This window comes from Durio zibethinus, chromosome 7, assembly GCF_047325235.1.
Source record: "Durio zibethinus cultivar Kanyao isolate XHJ-2024 chromosome 7, ASM4732523v1, whole genome shotgun sequence".
Taxonomy (NCBI): domain Eukaryota; kingdom Viridiplantae; phylum Streptophyta; class Magnoliopsida; order Malvales; family Malvaceae; genus Durio; species Durio zibethinus.
The window spans coordinates 23,183,451-23,205,023 of record NC_143168.1 but is presented as its reverse complement, the minus strand read 5'-3'; the positions used below and the strand labels follow the sequence as shown (position 1 = coordinate 23,205,023).

Here is a 21,573-nt window from a genome sequence, read left to right as displayed (position 1 = left end):
AGTTGGGGCAGGCCTTTTTAATTTAAAATTAATAATCATTAAAACTCCAAAAACCTGTAAAAACAAACAACGAGAATCTAGCCCTGTAACTGGAACTGAAACTCAACGCAGTCTCTCTCTTTTCTCTTTATCCTCCTTCATCTCCACCCATTTGCTCTGTATCCGTCGCAACTCAGCAAAGATTCTTCGTAGGCACAACACCATCTTCCTCAATAAACTCAGGCACTTTCTTTTCCAAAGATTCTTCCTTTTTTTTTTTTTTTTGGTTTTCTTTCTGTTTCATTTTCATGAATTTTATTTTGTTTTGGTTTTGAACAGTTTTCATCGGTTTCACGAGATGGCAACAGAGGGAGGCAAGAGCTATGCCAGGAGAGACAAACTCCTGGAAATCGAGTCAAAGGTTAGAGTTTGGTGGGAAGAAAAAGATGTGTTTAAAGCTGAACCCAATGAAAAACCACCTCAACCAGGTGAAAAATTCTTTGGGAACTTTCCTTTTCCTTATATGAATGGTCTTTTACATCTGGGCCATGCCTTTTCGCTTTCGAAACTCGAGTTTGCTGCTGCTTATCATAGATTAAGAGGTGCCAATGTGTTATTGCCTTTTGCTTTTCACTGTACCGGTATGCCAATCAAGGCTTCAGCTGATAAACTTGCTAGGGAAATCCAACAATTTGGTGATCCACCCATTTTTCCTCATGAGGTAGTAGATGAGGAACCTAACCCAACAGAAGAATCTGACCCAAATGAAGATGCCAATGTGGCGCCTGATAAGTTTAAAGGTAAAAAGTCTAAGGCGGCATCTAAATCTAGCGGACAGATGTTTCAGTGGGAAATTATGAGGAGTTTTGGACTTTCAGATAGTGAGATATCAAAGTTTCAGAACCCGTCTGAATGGTTGAAGTTCTTTCCGCCATTGGCTGTTCAAGACCTCAAGGCTTTTGGATTAGGTTGTGATTGGAGAAGGTCATTTGTGACCACAGATATGAATCCGTTTTTTGATTCGTTTGTTAAGTGGCAGATGAGGAAGTTGAAATCGATGGGTAAGATTGTTAAAGATATGAGGTATACTATATATTCTCCATTGGATGGTCAGCCATGTGCTGATCATGATAGGGCAACTGGTGAAGGAGTTCAGCCTCAAGAGTATACTATTATTAAAATGGAAGTGGTGCCACCTTTTCCAGCTAAAATGCGTGTTTTGGAAGGGAAAAAAGTGTTTTTGGCTGCTGCAACATTGAGGCCTGAGACCATGTATGGGCAAACAAACTGCTGGGTTTTGCCTAATGGGAAATACGGAGCCTTTGAAATCAATGAAACTGAGATATTTATTCTGACTGAGAGAGCAGCACTCAACCTTGCTTATCAGAAGCTCTCCCGCATCCCCGAAAAACCTACTTGCTTGGTTGAACTGACTGGTTATGATCTGATTGGTCTTCCTGTAAAATCTCCTCTCTCATTTAATGAGATCATATATGCTCTTCCAATGATGACAATTCTAACGGACAAAGGTACAGGGATCGTGACCAGTGTTCCCAGCGATGCTCCTGATGATTATATGGCCTTACATGATTTGAAAGCAAAACCCGCTTTTCGGGAAAAGTTTGGGGTGAAGGATGAATGGGTATTGCCATTTGAGATTATACCCATCATTGACATTCCAGAATTTGGAGACAGGGCAGCTGAAAAAGTTTGTGTGGATCTGAAAATCAAAAGTCAGAATGAGAAAGAAAAGCTTGCTGAGGCGAAGAGGTTGGTGTACTTGAGAGGTTTTACAGAGGGAACCATGACTGTTGGAGAGTATGCAGGAAGAAGAGTCCATGAAGCTAAGGCACTGATAAGGACCAAACTGATTGAGACGGGCCAGGCAATAATTTATAGTGAGCCTGAGAAGAAGGTTATGTCAAGGTCTGGTGATGAGTGTGTTGTGGCTCTTACAGATCAATGGTACATCACATATGGTGAACCGGAATGGAAACAACTAGCTGAGGAGTGCTTATCCAACATGAATCTATACTCTGATGAGACACGACATGGCTTTGAACATACTTTAGGATGGCTGAACCAATGGGCTTGCTCACGATCCTTTGGGCTTGGGACTCGCATTCCTTGGGATGCAGAATTCTTTGTTGAGTCATTATCCGACTCAACCATTTACATGGCTTATTACACAGTTGCTCATCTTTTACAAAATGGGGACATGTACGGAAAAAGTGCTGATCTGGTTAAACCTGCCCAGATGACTGATGAGGTCTGGGAATTTCTCTTCTGTGGTGGTCAGTATCCCAAATCTTCTGATATCCTATCCTCTGTTCTTAACAAGATGAAGCAGGAGTTTGAGTACTGGTATCCATTTGATCTTAGAGTTTCTGGAAAAGACCTTATCCAGAACCATTTAACATTTTGCATCTACAATCACACGGCAATCATGTCCAAGGATCACTGGCCTTGTGGATTCAGGTGCAATGGACATATTATGCTTAATTCAGAGAAGATGTCCAAGTCTACTGGAAATTTCAGGACACTGCATCAGGCAATTGAGGAATTCTCTGCTGATGCTACAAGATTCTCTCTGGCTGATGCTGGGGATGGTGTAGATGATGCAAACTTTTTGTTTGAGACTGCCAATGCTGCAATCTTACGGCTTACAAAAGAGATTGCATGGATGGAAGAGATTCTGGCTGCAGAATCGTCTTTGAGGACAGGTCCCCCATCTACCTATGCTGATCGGGTGTTTGAAAATGAGATAAACATTGCTGTCAAAATGACTGAGCAGAATTATAGGGATTACATGTTTCGGGAGGCTCTCAAGACTGGCTTTTATGATCTTCAAGCTGCCAGGGATGAGTATAGGTTCTCTTGTGGCAGTGGGGGCATGAACCGTGACCTTGTATGGCGGTTTATGGATGTGCAGACTGGGCTTATCACTCCAATCTGCCCTCACTATGCGGAGTTTGTTTGGAGAGAGCTTTTGAAGAAGGATGGCTTTGTGGTGAAAGCAGGCTGGCCCACAGCAGATTCTCCAGATCTGCAACTCAAGAGTGCCGATAAGTATTTGCAAGATTCCATTGTGTTGATGAGAAAGCTGCTCCAGAAGCAGATTTTGGGATCAAAGAAAGCTAATAAGAAAGGTGCTCCTGTTACATCGCTAACTGAGGACAAGTTAAAAGGCCTAATCTTTGTGAATGAGCAATTTGAAGGATGGCAAGCGGAGTGTTTGCAGATTCTCCAAAGCAAGTTCGACAATAAGACCCATACTTTTGCATCAGACGGGGAGATAATGAACGCATTGCAGGAGAGCACTGTTGGTCAGGCAGCAGACTTTAAACAGATCCAGAAACGTTGTATGCCATTCTTGACGTTCAAGAAGGATGAGGCTATTAAAATTGGTGCCCAAGTCCTGGATTTGAAGCTGCCCTTTGGAGAGATTCAGGTCCTTAAGGAGAACTTGGACTTGATCAAAAGACAACTTGGTCTTGAAGAGGTAGAAGTCTTGTCGGCCACTGATCCTGATGCTTATGTTCAAGCTGGTCCTCATGCATCCCTGCTAAAGCAGAATCCTCCATCCCCTGGAAATCCGACTGCCATCTTCCTGTCAAGGTGAAGGAACTTTGTCATTTTAGCATGCTATGTTACATCGAGGAAATGTTTTTTTGTTGGACTATTTGGTATCAGGCGTTCTAAATTGGTGTTTTCTCTCTGCATCTGTGTTTAATTGGGTGTTGAACAGCGAATGGTCACTTATGCTTAAATAAAAATTGAGTTTATTACTGTATGCAGGTAAAACATTTTATTGCTGTCTTCCAGAAATATTGCATCAAAATGCTGTTGTGACATGTCTTTGCTAACCTATGTGTTTTTCCTATTTTGTTTTGCATTTAAAGTCAAAGACTTTTTTTTTCTTTTGATATTTTCTTCTATCAGTTTTGCTTATTCATTCCTATTTGTTTTTTTAAATTCCAACATTATTGACCTGGTTCTTACTGTTAATCGCTCCCAATTGTACGAAAAAACACCAATGGTGTTTCAAAAGCAAGAAAAAGAACAGGTTTCCAGTTCAGTTTACTGAGTGATCAGTGCTTGCATTGTCGCAATCCGGTTTCTAATGATGATGTGGTAGGAATCGTTTTCTATTGGTCATCCAAATAAAACATTAATAAAAAAAATTGAGTAAAAAAATTATTGTTTTGTTACCATTTGAATTTAACATGGTAGTGCATGGAAAACATAGCTTAAGACAAATGATTTTTACTTAAACATTTCTACCACTACAAAAGGTTTTATAAGAATTTCATTTTTTTTTGTAGAAGAATTAAAAGAATTCTATTGTATTGTCATTACTCTTTCAATCTCATTTTTTTTTTCAAAATTATATATTTTTTTAAAAACCTAAAATTCTTAATTTTTTTATATTCCAAACTTTTTTTTTCATAATTTTTTATTTTTTGATATTAAAAACTAGGAATTATATATTTTACAAAAAATTAAAGTTAATAATGCATGTTAAATCTCTCTTTTTTTTTAATTCCAAAAAACAAATAAGAACATAAAATATGAAACAGAAGGAGTATCAAATATGAAAAAATAAAGTTGTTAAATGAAAATAAAATGCACTTTCAATTGCTATATTGATTTAAAAAGTGTTTATTGAACGAGTAAGTACAAGCGTATAACCCTACTACTTTAGGTAATTGCAAAAATATTCCTCAATATAATGAAATTAGACATTCACCCCACAGGGACGTATTTGACATGTAAAAGAAAATCTTTCAGTTCTAGAAAAAGAAAAAATAATGGACCGTTAAAACTTCCTCTTTTCTTGCCTTAATTATCGGATCCTTTGGTTTACTGTTTTTCACTTCAAATGGTACACCAGCAAAACGTGGAGGGTGATGATGATGATGATGACCAGCTTGATTATAATAACATTAATGGCACGGGAGGCATTGGACTCGCTGGTGGAAGAGCAACTCGTGCTCGTTCTCCTATGGTAATTTAATGTTACGTGATCTCAGGGGTAGGGTGTCGGATACAAGTATGTGTTCGAAACATGATGGTTTTGATAATTTTTACATTAATTTTGAAATTAAAGTTTCATATCAGTATGAATAATGAACTGTTTAAGAAGTGAAACAATGGATTAAAATATCTTTATATGTTTTTTTTAAACTTACCCCATTATCAGTTCTGTCATAGGCACTTTTCTTTAATGGGCATTTTCAACACTATTTGGCTATGCAAGAGCTTGGCATTGGAAATAAATAATTCTTACTTCTTACCAGCTGGGTTTAACTTTGTAAAATCCAGAACAAAAACATGGCTCAAAGGCGAGTTCCGCAGGCAATGACACAACAACTAGCTGATGAGGACAATGATGAGGATGACATTTTAGTGACTGGCACGCCAAGTATAGGGCTTGGTGGTGGAAGAGCAATGCAGTCACGCTCTCCTATGGTAATTATATCGAATTATCTAATACTAGGAATTTGGTTTAGGTTGACCTATGCTATGTTAGTTAAGTGAGAGGTAAGAGAAAAAAAAGTGAGTTGAATTAGGCAAGTTAAAAGACACTTTCCTTAGCTATGATCATGACTCAATTAAGTTGCAAAGGAATTTGTTGAATAAGATAATTCATAGATGTCTAATCGTTAGTTTGCAACTTCTGTGACTTACACATTACATGTAAAAGCCTGATGCTACCAACAAATATGTTCTCAGTGGACTACCACTGTATAATTTTGCAGACTAAAAACATAACACAGAAGCGGCTGCCACAAGTTACTACACGGAAAGCATCTGATAAGGGCGATGATGAGGATGACCTTTTAGTTAGTGGCAGAGCAAGCATTGGTATTGCTCGTGGTAGGGCAATGCAGTCACGCCCTTCTATGGTAATTATGTGATTTCCTATTATGAATTTGTTTTAGCTAATTTCTTGCTTGTCATGCTAATGTGAGAGAAGAAGCATGAGCTTGAGCAGACAAGTTATGATGTGAGTTTAAGGAAAAGATTTACGGTTAATGCTGGAGTTTTATGCTACTGAGAAATGCATTCTTATATGGACTTCCATTCGTAAACACAGGCCAAAACTATGGCTCAAAGGCCTGTGCAACAAGTAGCACAGCAACCAGGTGATGAGGACAATGATGTGGATGACCTTGCAAATAATAATAGTTCAGCGAGTGGCACAGCAACCATTGGACTTGCTTGTGGAAAAGCAATACGTTCATCTTCTCCCTCGGTAATTTGTCTGTTAACTGAGTATGCTCAGTTATCTAAATTTTTTGTTTGTTTAATGCTTATATTACTTATGAATGTAATTCTTACTTGTAACTTTAAATTTGCTATTAGTCAGTTCATATCAATCAGGATCAACCACCATCTACACGTTCCACACCAGGCAGTCAAACCTCTCTATCTGTCAACAATATGGAGCAACCATTATCATCTTATTCAAGTGGCCAACCATCTCACTCTATCAGCTCTGTGGAGCAACCCATGTCTCCTTATTCCATTTCAGGCGGACAACCATCTCTGTAGAGTTCTGCAGAACAGCCAACTGCTGGCCGGTTATCTCCATTAACCAGATCCATAGAGCAACCTTTATCTGCTCGTTCCACAGCATCAGGTCGCCAACATTTAGGAGTCAAGGCAGTTCCTGTGATACCTCATACAGTGCCTATGCCACTGAAGCCAACCTCATCTGTTAGTTCAACAGAGGCTTCAACTGATAATCGGAGAGATAAACGGTATATCATAGCTCTAAGCTGGTGTGATTTCAGTTTGAAGGATGAAGTTATCATCCATATCGTAATCCCCTCCAACTTTTTTCTTTCGTCACCCTTATTTTTTTTTGTTAGTTTTATACATATAATGTGAATTTTCCCTTTTAACTTGGTCTTTGAAGTTTTAGATATATTAGAAAGAGAATGAGGAAATCTGCCATCAAATGGAGCAACTTCTCTGATTCGTGATTTAGAAGCGGAGTGTCATAAATTTAAACAACATTAGGAACATTCTTATATAACATAGTCACAAGATAATAGATATATATGAGTAATTCGGGTCCTTATGTTTTCATCTCTACAGTAAGAAAGGCTTTGTTGCTGCTCTTCCAGTATTCAAGAATGCATAATGCCCTCCCCTGCAAGTATTTAAGCCCATCACCATCATGCGTTTTTCTCAATTAATAATGTTAGGGTCTCAAGATCCTGGGATCATGTAAAATGCCCATTGCACTGGTTTAGGTTCTTTCTTTGTTTCATCTATAGTGCTCTAAAATTTATAGTGTAAGCAGATTGTCTTCAGATTTTGGGAGTATGAGCAGCTTGAAAGATAGGGGAAGACAGCAGTCTACTTCTGCTTTACAAGATGAGGTACAGTTACGTTAAGCTAAATATGTGTTTCCTTCTAGCATATATTAGTTGCAATTTTATTTTTTTCTTTTTTGTTTCTAAGGAATTATTTGAAAGCAGGTGTATAGGTCATCATATCTTCTTTTTCAAAAACCTTATTAATTTGTTCAAGTCTGAACACTTCAAATTTCAGTCTATGTGATCAAACACATGAAGAAACTTAGCAAAATGTTTATTTTTATCTTCCAGTAATGTGGTGTGAATTTCATGGCAGCTTGATATGCTACAGGATGAAAATGAAAGTTTAATTGAAAAGGTGATTCCAGCAACTTTTTTCTTCTTTGTTATGTAACTTGTTCTATTGTTGTATCTAGTAAAGTTGTATGAAAAGTTTTATTTGGAAAATGATATTGTATTCATGCACATCAATTTGGCTCTCCATCATCTTCAAGCACTGAGCCAATATCCTAAATTGTTGCAACAGTTATCTTCAAATGAACGGGCATAATCTATCTGAATACTGGCATTTGGAGATAACTTTTGCAACACCATTTTCTCCCAAAAACTCTGATGTAATTAGGTTAGCCAACTAAGTGCTTTGGCCTACGGAAAATGTTAATAATAGTCTTATACTGTTATTTTTGGTGCTCCATCATGATATTTGCCTTCCCAGCTCCAACTTGCAGAGGAGAGGTGTGAGGAAGCAGAAGCAAGAGCTCAGCAGCTTGAGAAACAGGTGAACTTTTCTCAGTTTAAAGAAAACTAAACAAGATAAATGTAAATGAACTTTATACCGCTCCAGCAAGCAAAATTATGTATTTGTTTACTTGATTCATAACATGTTCTATATAGATTGCTAATCTTGGAGAAGGTGTAACTTTAGAAGCACGTCTTTTAAGCAGGCAAGTTTCATGGCTTACAAGAATTTAATGTTATATTGTGATTTATTTTTCCTTTTTCTTATCCGCTATTTGTCTTCCTCTTCAGAAAGGAGGCAGCCCTGCAGGAAAGGGAGGTTTGTACTTCTAAAGAGTGCCACTCTTTTCTTGTCTCAAACTAATCTGCATGTGTTATCAGTCTCATTATGCATGGAAAATTACATAATACTCGATAACTATGAGCCTTAAAAGACATTCTTTTGTCTTGTAAGTGTGTGTTTACTGAGTTTATTTATGCTTATTTCTGCATCTTTTTATGCATCTCTCTTTGTGAGATGGTACTGATTTCATGCATAGAGAGGTTTATTATATACACCTGAAGCAGGCATGTGCATGAAATTTCTAGCATAAATTTTAAAATGAGAATCTGATATGTAAAAATAAATGCCGTCTCAACAGTCAATAGACACTAAGCACAGTAGTAGGTGTTTGCTTTAGATCTGTAGGAAGGATTGCCAGAGGTCATGCTTAACACCTTCAATAGTTTCATTGCTTTTGTAGATCTAGCTAGTCCTGCTTTGTTGCTTATAACTGACTTCTTTTTGCAAAAATCATTGTGCTACTTTAATTCTTTTACTTTTACATTTTAGTCTGGACATGGTTTATGAACTGCAGCTGAGTAGCATATGACATTGTTCTTCTTGCAGGCTGCTTTAAGAACTGAACGCAAACTCATGGTGGTATACCCGAACAGATTGCTTCTCTTCGGACAGAGGCTGAGGTATTTTGAAATTTTATGTTGTATGCTCTGGCTTTTTCTTTTGAATTTTACCATTCTTAAAAAGGGGGAAATGTTCTTGCTTAACTTAATTTTCTCTGTTCTTAAATTGTGAGCTAGATTGCCAGAGATGAAGCAACATCTGCCTTAGATAAGCTCCATAAAGCGGAGTGTGAAATCAAATCTCTGCAAACAGTAACTCAAAGGATGATGCTGACTGAGTAAGAGATGGTTGACTTTATTTCTAATCTTGCAGATATCATTTTGTCAGTTTACTCCTTTATGTCATAGTTACGTAATCTGCAGTTTTCATCTTAGGAAGAGGTTGTTTTAAAGAGATGCTGGCTTGCTCGTTATTGGAGTTTATGTGTGGAACATGGTAAAGTGTTGATATTTAAATACGTGAAATTCCTGATTGTTTTTCAGTTGATGCTGCTGTATTGGATAAACAGTTGCCTCTATAATCACCATAAAAGTTAAAGCACTGCGTTCCAATATAAATGGTTAGGTGATCCTGAGAGTAATTACAGTTGCAACTGCGGTCAGTTTCTTTAATGTGCAAACCCATAATTCTGTCTTTGTACATTTTGTATGAAGCTGCTTAGATTTCTCAAGGACATGTCCTTTTGCAGGTATTCGGGCAGAGATAGCTGGGGCAAAACATGAATATTGGTCATCATTTGCTCCTCTTCCCGTTGAGATAGTATTAGCTGCTGGGCAAAGAGCCAAAGAGGAGGAATCTTCATGTAAGATTTCATTTGATATGCATGCTTTAATTCATCCACTTCCCCATATATTCCATCTGACCTTTGATAGGATTTAAATAATAAAGAAGGGGAGCTGTTTAGGTGTAAAAGTGGAGTGACGCTGAAACCGAGAAAAAAATTAAAAAAATAGAAAAAAAAGAGAGTTGTCTGATTTAATTTAATTAAAATTTTATGAGTAAGTTATGATTTTGTATTTTATATTTTAAACAATAAAAATCAAATTTAAAATTTTTTACAAATAAATTTAAAATATATTTATTAAGTCATTTATTTAGTGAAATTTTTTAAATTATTTTTTTAATTGTTGATTAATTTTAGTTTAACTAAAAGATAATTTTATATATTTATTATTTGATAATAAAAGTTTTTTCTATATTAGAAGAGTTTTTAAATAAATTTTGATGTATTTTATTTTCCTACATTATTAATTATTAATTATTATTTATTGCTGTAAATTTATTATGATATATTGTTTTGTTTGTCACTTCATATCCAACAAAATTTTAAAAAAAATACAAAGAAACAGCAATAAAACAGAACCTAACCAATTAAGAGAGATATTAAGTGAATATAAACATTTAATTTTGTTCGAAATAATAGATTATAAGTGACAACAATATTCTTAATGTTTTGATGAGTGGCAGTAACCGGAAAAGTCCTATGACTAAGTTCACAGTGTTCGACATATGATGGATATAGTGGCTTTCATTCATGCATGGAAATAACCAGAAGCTACATTTACCTTTCCAAAATTATGCATGTTCACGTTCAGTATGGGGACAAATTTTGTGTGCTTGTGCTAATGTGGAGCAACAACGGTTACACCATGTGATGGAAAAGTTCATAGCCGAAAGTCATGGTTGGCAAATGGAACACATCTGCTCACTTTTCAGCTATCAATGTCAAAGCTGGAACTATTGAACTGAAAAAAAAAAAACCTAGCACAAGGCATGAAAAAAAGGAAATTCCTTGACAAAAGCTAGCCGGCTGCACATGCACGTGTATATTGTCTTTTCCATTGACAAGGTCAAGGTCTCCCGAAGCTTTTCCTGATGGCTTTCGACAAACCGTGCCAAGCGAACTTCCTCAATAGCAAGGGAAGTTATCTTCTCCAAAACACTTTATGCAATCTCGAATAAGAATAATTCATTCATATCTGAACTCTGAAATCAAAGAAAAGACGAAGGGTATTAAGTTAAAAGACAGGTTAACGATCTCTTTTTCTCTGAGCAGTTCATTGACTTTGCCTTTGAGCCAGCCAATTGATCTTCATATATAGCTTTCCAAGATGTATATATTTTCGAATAATTTATTCATTTGGCGAAAACTGTACACAAACGACTAGACGTTGACGATCCATCCACTCCCCAACAAGTTAATAAGATTTCTCTCTATCAAATTTCTTAATATTGTGGAACTAATCAATTTAAAAAAAAAAAAAATTTCGACGAAGTCTTCCTCCTTCACGCTAAGTTAATAAGAGGATTTTGATTACTATTCTACTTCTTTGTGTTAAAGTTAATTTGAATGAATGATAAGGATGATTTTGATTAAATTAAAAATATTAATAAAAGTAAAAATAATTATAATAATAATAAGAGTAAAAATATTAAATATAAATTAAGTTATAGTGAGAATAAAAAATCATATAAGATATTAAATTAAAAATTATATATAATAAAAAAATTTAAAAATTTAAAATTTATAAAATTAATAAATAATTATAAATTTATTCAAATAATTTATGTCAAATAATAATTTATTAATAAATAATTGATAATTAATAAAAATAATAATTTATCAAATAATATTTTTATTATATTAAATAAAAAATAAAATAAAAAAGTTAAATTATAAAAATATTTGTTTGTCTCTTCAATACAATTAAAAAGGTAAAAAAAAAAAAAGCAATCGAGCGTTCATCCATTAAAACCAAAAAATTCAACGAGTAAAAGTTGATTCCGTGATGGACATCCAATTGCATGTTCAATGCGTTTGCACAATTTTTCATGCCAAGTGCATTTACGTTAGGGATAATTTTAAATCCAAATCGCGATTTAATTTATAGTCACCTTTTATAGACCTCCTCGATAGACAATAATGGATGAATTTATGCGAAATGAAGATATTTGAATGAGATAATCGTTTAATCAATGAATCAGAACACGACAAACAGCTGAAGCAGAGTGTATAAAAAGATATAAGTCTTATACTTTAACATCGAGAAATTTTATAAAATTATATTTAGGTGATAAAATAATTTATATCTTAGAGATTTTAATTAATTTTAAACAAAATAAATTTTTTTAAATAAAAAATCAGATCGAAAGTGGATTGGATTTCCTTTTTCTGTTTTTTTTCTTTAAATTGGGTTTGAGTTGAAGTTGGATTTTAAGTTGTTCCAACTCCACTAGATGCATGTATATAAAAAATATTTTTATTATTTATTTAATTTTATGTTATATATATTATATTAATAAAATAATTATTTAATATTTTAATTTAAGGTATTGATTTAATAAAAATTTTATATTATATATAACTAAGATATAATTTATATTTAGAAATAATATTTTATGAATATTATATTAAATTAAAATATTATATTAATTTTGAATCGAAACAAATTGATTGCAATTTATAAATATATTAATCGAATTGAATAAAATAATATTTTAATGTCAAATAAAATTAAAATTGAGTGTAAAAATTAAAAAATTGAATTGAAATTAAATTAAATAAAAATTAACCTTGATTTAACCAGTTATCATCCTCCCTTATGCTAATTACAAAAATATGGGAACACTCACAATTAATGGGTCAATTCCAAGGATGATTACATCAAGTAATGCAGGTACATCATCTAATGAAAGGTGCAATAACACAATGATGGTATTAGACTTAGATTTAGATGGACCACAGAGTGATGATAGTGTAATAACTCTATCATTTTATTTAATGAAAGATGCAATAACACTATCATTTTATTTAATGAAAACGATATTTTTGGTTTGTCTGCCATGCCCATTTCAAAGGAAAGGAAACATGAAGGAAACAGCTAGCTATATATAAAACAGAACCTAACCATTCAAGAGAGGTACCGAGTGGGCATTGTAACTTTAAAACAACCTAAACAAATTTTTTTCTCAATTTGTTTTTCTGATGTTCTCTTTTTTTCCCCGTTTTTTTCTTTAAATGTGATTTGCTTGTTATAGGTGTTGGAAAAGGTTGTGATGTCTGCATGCGTGAATTTTTGGATTGATTTGAGTTTTAGTAAATTTTGATTGTTGTTTTCTTTGTTTTTCCACCGTTCATTCTTTTTCAGACTCAATCTTTCTGTTTTTTTTCTTCTCCTTCCAAGATTTTTTTTTTTTTTTTTTTTGCAAAAAGTCAGTATTGACATAAGGTTGAACAAATGATGAATCTCCACCCATAGTGTCACCCAACTATGCATCTCTAGTTGAGTTTCATTTTATGATAGATAATAGATAGATGACATATTCTTATTCTCAACTTGCTTTGCTAGTTGGAACATATAAAATGGTACACATTTCAAGTAATCATTTTTCTGGTTATACGCAGCCATACATTTTATAGTATATTTCCATAAAGTCCATAATGCATAAAGTCCTTAATTGAAGCCAACAAAACATTGGCACAAAGACTCTAAATCAAACAAAGTAAAAACTAAAAAGCTTCCAGCTAGCGCTAGCCTCCATACCGACAGGCTTTGGTTCAATCATCCATCATGAGAGCTGCATGCAGTAGTTCAAAACTAAATGAAATGAGTTAAAAATACAACTCAAAGTAATTCCGAGCAATGTTCCAAAAAAAAAAAAAGCTAAGTTCGAATGAATCTTGTGGAAATGGGTGGATTGAAGTCTCACATGCCGCTCCTTTATTCTCACCAAAGCATCGACTTCAAAATTTACCTGCGACCAAAGGTACAAATCATTAAAATTTGCAAATGTTGTATGCATAATACATGCGTAGAGAGGAACTTATATGGTCAATTTTAACTAGCAATGAAGAGATAAAAGATAAAGAAATTAATAAGTACCACAAACCATACCTGGTAAATCTTCTGATCTTAAATATGAACCTCTTGGATGTGTGCTATCTTGGACCAACCAGCACCCACTTCGGGTTGATATTTTTCACTCAACGTAGGACATTTTCGAATCTGTAGTTGGGTGAGCAAGGTGAGGCGATCCAAACCATCCGGAAGAGAGGATAATTTTGGGCAGTCAAGAATCTCAAGTTTTTGAAGTGATCACAGATTTTGTAGCCATTCCGGTAGTATCTCAAAGTTGGGACAGCGGTGAATTTTTATAAGTTGCAAAGTGCTAGCAGATCTATCAAGAAGCAATCGCGGTAGATCCTCCAACTTTGGTGCACCTCGTATTTCCAATTGCTAAAGGCACAGGTGAAGGTCCCAGTCTTCTCTTTCTTCCAGTTCCATGCGTAAATTGATTATTGGGCATTCAACTATAGTAATACACTCCAGCTTGGTTAGAAATTTCAGACTTCGTGGTAGTGAGACTAGTTTAGAGCAACATTTTATAATCAAACTTCGAAGTGATGTCAGGTGTTGCATCCCTTCAAACAAATATTCCTGCAACTCACATCCGTAGCAGTACAAGAACTGAAGAGAACTCCAACATCCTGGTCGAATCTCACTTATATGCGTAGTATCTATTTGGATTTGCTTTGAATCTTATAATTACACATCGAAAGTTATAACAGTTTTGAGTTTATCTTATATCTCATATAGAGAGCTTAATAAAATTATAAAGGATTTCACCCTTATAAATAAAATGTTTTAGTTTTGGTTTGAGAGTCTTAGAGAGTTAGACACCAAAAGAATAGTTAAATAAGTAGGTTATTAAAATGGTATAATTAAGTTTTGGATTAAGTTTCAAATAAAAATTTTTGGAGATTTTTTTCATTCTAAAAGTTTCATAGTTATAAAAATTTATTGTTAGTTGATTGAGTTTTGAGTAAACCATTTTGATTTGGGTCGAACAAAATATGTTTGTGTTTTTATTCTTGATTTGAGCTTGTTATTTTGTGTATGTGGGTACTGTGTGTGGGTGTTAATTTCCCATGAGTATCCCCGGTTAGATCTAGGAATCTGAGATTGACCAAACTTTGCAAATTGCGAGGCAGTTGCAATTGGCAATCAATATCCAACAATCTTAATGTCAACAAGCTTTGAAGCTTATAGATAGAACGAGGAAGCTTGCTCATTCTATAACACCTGGATAAGTCAAGATATTTTAAATGCTTCAAGGTGCCAACGGAATTGGGCAATACTTCCAAAAATGAATAGGAGAGATCAAGTAACCGCAGGAACTTGAAATTCAAGATGGAAGCATTTACAAAATGTTCCTCAATTATCCTATTTCTTCCTGAAGAAGGTAGGATCACCAAAGTCCGCACACCTTTTAAATTCTTCAAAAATGACTGTGGAGCTCTCAATGGATTATCACCCGAAAATGACAGATGTCGAATATGATCAGCAGCATTTATTGTATGAGGATAAATTGTTAAACAGTCATCTTGAGACACATTTGACAAGAGATCATGGATTAGGTCATGGATTTTAAATGTGTAATATGTATATTCAACCTCGACATCTTGGACAAAACCCCTTGACCATAATTCTTTGAAATATCATAACCCAACATCTTCCCACTCTTCGTTTTGCTTGGGGCTTTCAGTAAGTCCAATGGCCATCCAAAATTGGATGATATAATCAGTATCATAAATAGTATCCTTTGGAAACAATGACAAACGAGTTAGGCACCTTTGCAAATGAGATGGCAAATGATTATAACTCAATTTCAGCATAGGTAGAATGTCATTTTCATTTTGATCAAGTTTCCATATGTCGTTATCTTTTATAAATTCCCATTCATGTCGCTCAGTTTTCAGTAGAGCAAGCTCCCTAAAGTTCTCACTGCCAATGGAACCCCTTTGCATTTTTTCACAATTTCATCACCAATTCTCATAAGGTTTGGATATACTTTCTCATCTCCTTCCCTAAATGCCCATTTTACAAACAAAGATAGACAATCTTTGTGACTAAGACCTTTCAAGTTGTACGGAGCAATAGTACCCATTATCGAAGCAACTTTTGAACTCTGTGTAGTCACAATGATTTTACTTTGTTGAAAGTTACCCATTGTCATCAGTAAATCTCTCAGTTCCATCCATTTTACATGATCTTCATTCCATACATCATCTAAAACGAGTAAAAAAGTTTTACCATTTAAAAGCATTCGCAAATGAGTTTGCAATGCATTAACTGGTAAACCATTACATCTTTCTCCCGTAATGGAGTAAATAACATCACAAAGCAACCTAGCAAGATCAAACTCATCTGACACACACAACCATATTTTCAAGGGAAAGACCCTAGTGATCCTTTCATCGTTGTACACAAGTTGAGCAAGCGTGGTCTTCCCTAAACCTCCGATTCCAACTATAGGGATAACGGGGATATTTTCAGTATCGATTGGCTTGATTAAAAGATCTATGATGTTTTCTTTGTCTTGATTGCGACCTATCACATTAGAAGGTATCAAAAAGCAGTGGGTATCCCTGAGAATAACACGCCGGTTCTCAACTTTCTCTTCAAGTCCAAGATTAAATTTTTTGAAATCACTAGCTATCGCATCTAGCTTTTCATTGATCTTTTTGATTTTATGACTCATCCTCAAAGGGAATGCAAATGGAATAGAGAGAGCAGGTAATCGTACCAATTTGTTGGTGGTGCTTCCACAATTGATCAACTCCTTTCGCAACGCTTCACACCTGAATTCATCAAGCACATCCTCAGCATCATATAAGACGTCTCTAAGCTTCCCCAAACTAAGGCGCAATGTGTCGTTCTGGTGCTGCCGTTTTTCAGCATCTAACAGCACAGCATTATGTAGGTCATGGTTTCCTTAAGCCTTCTCAAATCACTATTGACATTCCAAAGCGATAGAGTTTCTTTGGCAGCCAGGGATACTATCTTTTCCAAAATCTGTTCTGCAACGATGGCCAGAAATGATTCCGCCATAATTAAACTCTGGAGAGGTAATCAAAGGTAAATGACAATTGAGTATAGTATTTATATTGAAGTTTGTTTCCGGGAAATTAAACAAGTGAGTTTAGAGTAAATATTTTATTTTAGCAGCCATCAGTACTTTTATACTTGTGGTTTGGTTGATGATCAGCTACATCACCACCAAAAGAACAAAAAAAAAAAAAAAAAAAAGGCTTTCAATGTTTGCACAATGAAAAATGGATGCTTTCCAGGAATCACGGCATCCACCCTATCGTAACGCGAGGGACACCCACGGACACGCAAAAAAAATAAAAAAATCAGTGAGTGTATCGACGGACACGAAACGAAATGCATTTTACTTGAAAATTTTTTTAAAGCCGAACTGATAGAAAACTAAACGACTGATGGATTCCATATTTAGATTTAAGCATCACCTGGTGGAAATAATATGGGTAATGAACTTAATTTTATTGCAATTAAGAATTTTTAAGTATGGTCTTAAACTTAATTCAATTATTTAATATGGGTATAATGTAAATTTTTATTTTGGGTCTAATTTACATTGAATATTTTTACATAGGTAATATTTCTTCCTTTTTTTTTCATTTTTGAGTCGTTTCAAAATATATATTTTTCAAAATATCTGAATACCTTTTATTTTATCTTTATACTTAAAATTTATTTTTTGACAATAAAAAGGTATGATACTTCAATATTATAAAAAATTAAAATTATAATATTAAATACAAAAATTAGAATTTTTTAAAACAAATAAATTGAGAGAAGAAAGAATATATAAAAATATTTTTATTATCATTAGTATTGTGTTGTATGAATACCTCATAGAGTTTCACTTTGATGCAACAAATTATTCAATTTACTGATAATTGAAAATTTTTTTAAATAAATATCCATTTTATTTCACACGTTTTTCCGTCGTGTAAAACAAGTAAAAGTCACATTTTATAAGACTTTGCACACGACTTAGGGGTGCATTGATTGTTATAGTTAAGCTGTTATGCAGCACGAATGGTTAACTTTAAATAAAGTTTTAGTTTTTGAGTTTTGTAAATAAAAAAATAATTTTGAAAGAACTTACGAGATTTGATTCAGTTTGATTTTGAATTAATCGAGATCCAAAATTATTATCGAACGTCGAAAAATTTCATAAAAAAAAATTGTTATGCAACAGCCTTTAAGTAAAGTTCTGATTTTAATTAGAATCAGTGCTTTCTAAATGAGATAATATCGTTCACCCCGAGGAAACAATAACTGAATATAGAACACTGAAATGAATAGCTGAAGTAGATTACGCAAACAAATACATATTCTAGGTACATGGGGTCAAACAATGTTATAAACATGAACTACAATCAATACGCAACATCAAGGCAACAAATGTTACATCAAACCAAGAGACTTGATATCTGAAGCAAACCAAGAAAAAGCCCACAATGGGATACAGATAAACTAAGAGCAATTTAAAACAAACTAGTCATAACACAACAAACACATAATTATGTCTGGTACATAATATCACAACAAAATCTTACAGAATAGCACTGTTAATTACATTACATCTGATACAAATTAAAATCACATTCATTTATTACAACAATAATATTCATAAAGTCCTTAATTGAAGGCATCTTAACAACAGCAAAAAGACTCTAAATCAAACAAAGTAAATGCTTACTGCCAGCCTTCCATACCCAACACGCCTTCCCTGAATTTTCCATCTTGAGAGCTGCATGCATTGGTTAAAACTAAATGAATTAAAAATACAGCTAAAATGCAATTCCTATAGGTTTAATATATAACGAAACATCTCGTGTAATTTTGCCGACTTAATCTACTCCAATGTACCAAATACATATATACATACATATATACATACATACATACATACATTTTGTAAACTTTTCATTCTAATAAAATCTATTTAATTTTGCATAAAAAATACATACATGCATACATAAAGATGTATATATTTGATTTAGTATAAAAATGTATATATATATATATATATAAATCTCAATTCGTAGAAGTCTGACATATAATATATAAGAATTGAAATTTTCATAAAATCTTGCTGATGAACTTTAATTATAGTAGAATGCTATGGATGGATTGCAGTCTCACCTGCTACTCCTTTATTTTCATCAAAGTATTTAGATGTGACTTCAAAAATACAGATTATTAAAATTTGCAAAGGTTGTATACATTGAGCAAATTATATGATCATTTTTTTTTTAAATTTTTGACTGGAAATTAGAGGACATTTAATCTGAATTCTAGAAATTAAAAGGAAATGCAAATGAAAATGTCATGCATAAGAACATATAGTAGTACTATATAATAAGACCATCCATAATTAATGCTCCATCTCAATTTGGGAATTTTTTTCAGCAGCAATTTTGAAGTGTTTAATTTCAAATCTAAAATATAAAAAATTCATAAAATAGAAATTTCCTCTTTTTTTTTTTTTTAAGTTTTTCCCTGAGAGATCAGAAAAGGAGAAAAGAAAAAGAAATAGTATTTCAGAATTATAAAAAAGTACATCGAACAGTGATAGATTAGATTGCTAAATAAATAAATACCCTCTAACGTGACTTGATAATCTTTTGGTCTTCAATATGAACATTGCGGATGTGTGATATCTTGGACCAATCTGCGCCAGCATCCGGTTGGCAGTTTTCACACAATGTAGGACATTGTTGAAACTTCAGTTGTCTAAGTGCAGTGAGATGGTCTATTCCATCGGGAAGATAGGAAACTTTGGGACAATTAAGAATCTCCAGTCTTTGAAGTGAATTAAGATTTTTTAGCCATTCTGGTAGCATCTCAAAGTTGGGGCAATGCTGGATTTCAATGGATTGCAAACAGCCAACAGATCCCTCAAGAAGCAATCCAGGCAGATCCTCCAAGTTTGGTGCATCACGTAATATCAACTTCTGAAGGCTCAAGTGAAGGTCTTGGTCTTCTCCGCCTTCCGGTTCCGTGCGTAAATTGATCATTGGGCAGGAAACAATTGCAATTTCCTTTAATTTGACTAGGAACTTCAGACTTCGAGGCAGTAAGACAAGTCTATAGCATTTCTTCATAGTCAAATTTCTAAGTGATGTGAGGCATTGCATCCCTTCAAACAAACATTCCAGTGTCTTACACTCGTAGAAGAATAAGAACTGAAGCGAACTCCAACTTTGCAATCTGAGACTGATCAATCTTTGCAAATTGTCAGGCACTTGCACTTTTGGAACATCAAATAATCTCAATGTCAGCAAGCTCTGGAGCTTATAGATAGACTTAGGAAGCCTAGTCAATCTAATGCACCTAGTTCAGTTAAGATACAGTAAATGCTTCAAGGTGCAGATGGATTTTGGTAATACCTCCAACCAGGAATTTTCCAGATCAAGTAGCCGTAGGTACTTAAAATTGAAGATGCAAGCACTCAGAAATGATTTCTCCACCATCCTATAGTATCCTCGAGGAGGTAGGATTACTAATGAGCGCACACCACTCAACTTCTTCAAAAAAAGTTGTGGAGTTCTCAATGGAATATTTTTATCAGAAAATGACAAATGCCGAATATTTTCAGAAGCATTTACCACATGTTGATATACTGTTAAGCACTCTTCTTGTGAAGCATTTAATGCGAGATCGTGTATAAGATCATGCATTTTGAAGATATAAAATTAGTTTCTATCTTGGACAAAACACCTTGACAATAAGTCCTTGAAATACTGTAACCCAACATCTTCCATGCATTCGCCTTCACTTTGCTTGGGAATTTCAAGAAGTCCATTGGCCATCAAGAATTGGATAATATAATCAATGTCATATTCAGTATCCTTTGAAAATGTTACACATCTAACTTAAAATTAATTGATTATAAGTAAAGGGACCCAACTTGAATATAACACTACATGATATTTGAGATTCATTAGACGTGGGATAATCCACTTTAATAAGGCTTCATCACGTGTAGGCGAAGATGGAAGAAGCCTTTCATGTGACAAATTAGGAATGGACAACGAAAAGAAAATCTTGGCTCTGAAACCATATTAAGCATTTAATCTACTACTAATTGGTAGTAAGTAGAAAAGCCCAACATGAATATAAGATTATAAGATATTAAAAATTTAATAAATATGGGATAATCCACTTTAACATGCATTTTTTCACAATTTCATTACCAATCCTCTTAAAGTTCGAATATAGCTCTTCATCCCTTTCGTTGAATGCCCATTTTGCAAACAAAGAATTTCATTACCCATGGACACGCTAAAAGATAAAATACACTCTATTTGGTAAGCATGAAAATAATTTCTAAAGTCAATTTCTTCATTTTCCAGTGTTTGGATAACTTAATAGACAGATGGGACTCTACTACCATGAATTCTATGACCAAGGTGACTATTTTTGATTCCCTCCGTAAAGTGATCGGTAGTTTTATAGTCCTTTTCATTGGTACTTGCTCGTTCCCAAATTCTACTAGGGTTATGGTGATCAATTGCAACTAATCCTCTTTAATACCCATTTCTTTATGGTGGCATAGTACATGATGTCGGTGGAATTCCCATTATCGAACAGGATCCTTTTAACCACATAATTATATACTACAACCGTGATTACTATAGCATCATCGTGGGGAAGTTGGATTCTTTCCTAATCCTTCAAGTTAAATGAGATCGGTTCATTTTTCTAATTTTTTTCTTTCTTTGTTGAAAAGCCAATAGCC

General features: G+C 34.1%; 2 protein-coding genes and 3 pseudogenes across 3 annotated transcripts; 3 read left to right on the top strand and 2 right to left on the bottom strand.

Moving 5' to 3' along the window:
• Window positions 1-62: 62 nt before the first annotated feature.
• LOC149518175 (leucine--tRNA ligase, cytoplasmic pseudogene) lies at window positions 63-3,845 on the top strand (annotated as a pseudogene). Its single transcript, XR_016343651.1, has 2 exons — window positions 63-222; window positions 319-3,845. The product of XR_016343651.1 is annotated as a leucine--tRNA ligase, cytoplasmic pseudogene (transcript).
• Window positions 3,846-5,448: 1,603 nt separating this feature from the next.
• LOC149518174 (uncharacterized) lies at window positions 5,449-6,537 on the top strand. Its single transcript, XM_089763436.1, has 4 exons — window positions 5,449-5,507; window positions 5,687-5,888; window positions 6,080-6,238; window positions 6,349-6,537. Exons 1-4 carry the CDS (start codon window positions 5,449-5,451, stop codon window positions 6,535-6,537), a joined length of 609 nt encoding a protein of 202 aa, XP_089619562.1.
• A 3-nt stretch (window positions 6,538-6,540) lies between these two features.
• LOC149518173 (uncharacterized) lies at window positions 6,541-9,881 on the top strand (annotated as a pseudogene).
• A 3,485-nt stretch (window positions 9,882-13,366) lies between these two features.
• Window positions 13,367-16,844, bottom strand: LOC149518172 (putative disease resistance protein RGA1; annotated as a pseudogene).
• A 2,591-nt stretch (window positions 16,845-19,435) lies between these two features.
• On the bottom strand, window positions 19,436-20,512 carry LOC149518171 (uncharacterized). Its single transcript, XM_089763435.1, has 2 exons — window positions 20,229-20,512; window positions 19,436-20,165 (listed from the first exon to the last, which is right to left on the bottom strand). The coding sequence occupies exons 1-2, from the start codon at window positions 20,510-20,512 to the stop codon at window positions 19,436-19,438; spliced, it is 1,014 nt and encodes a 337-aa protein (XP_089619561.1).
• Between the last annotated feature and the right edge of the window lie 1,061 nt (window positions 20,513-21,573).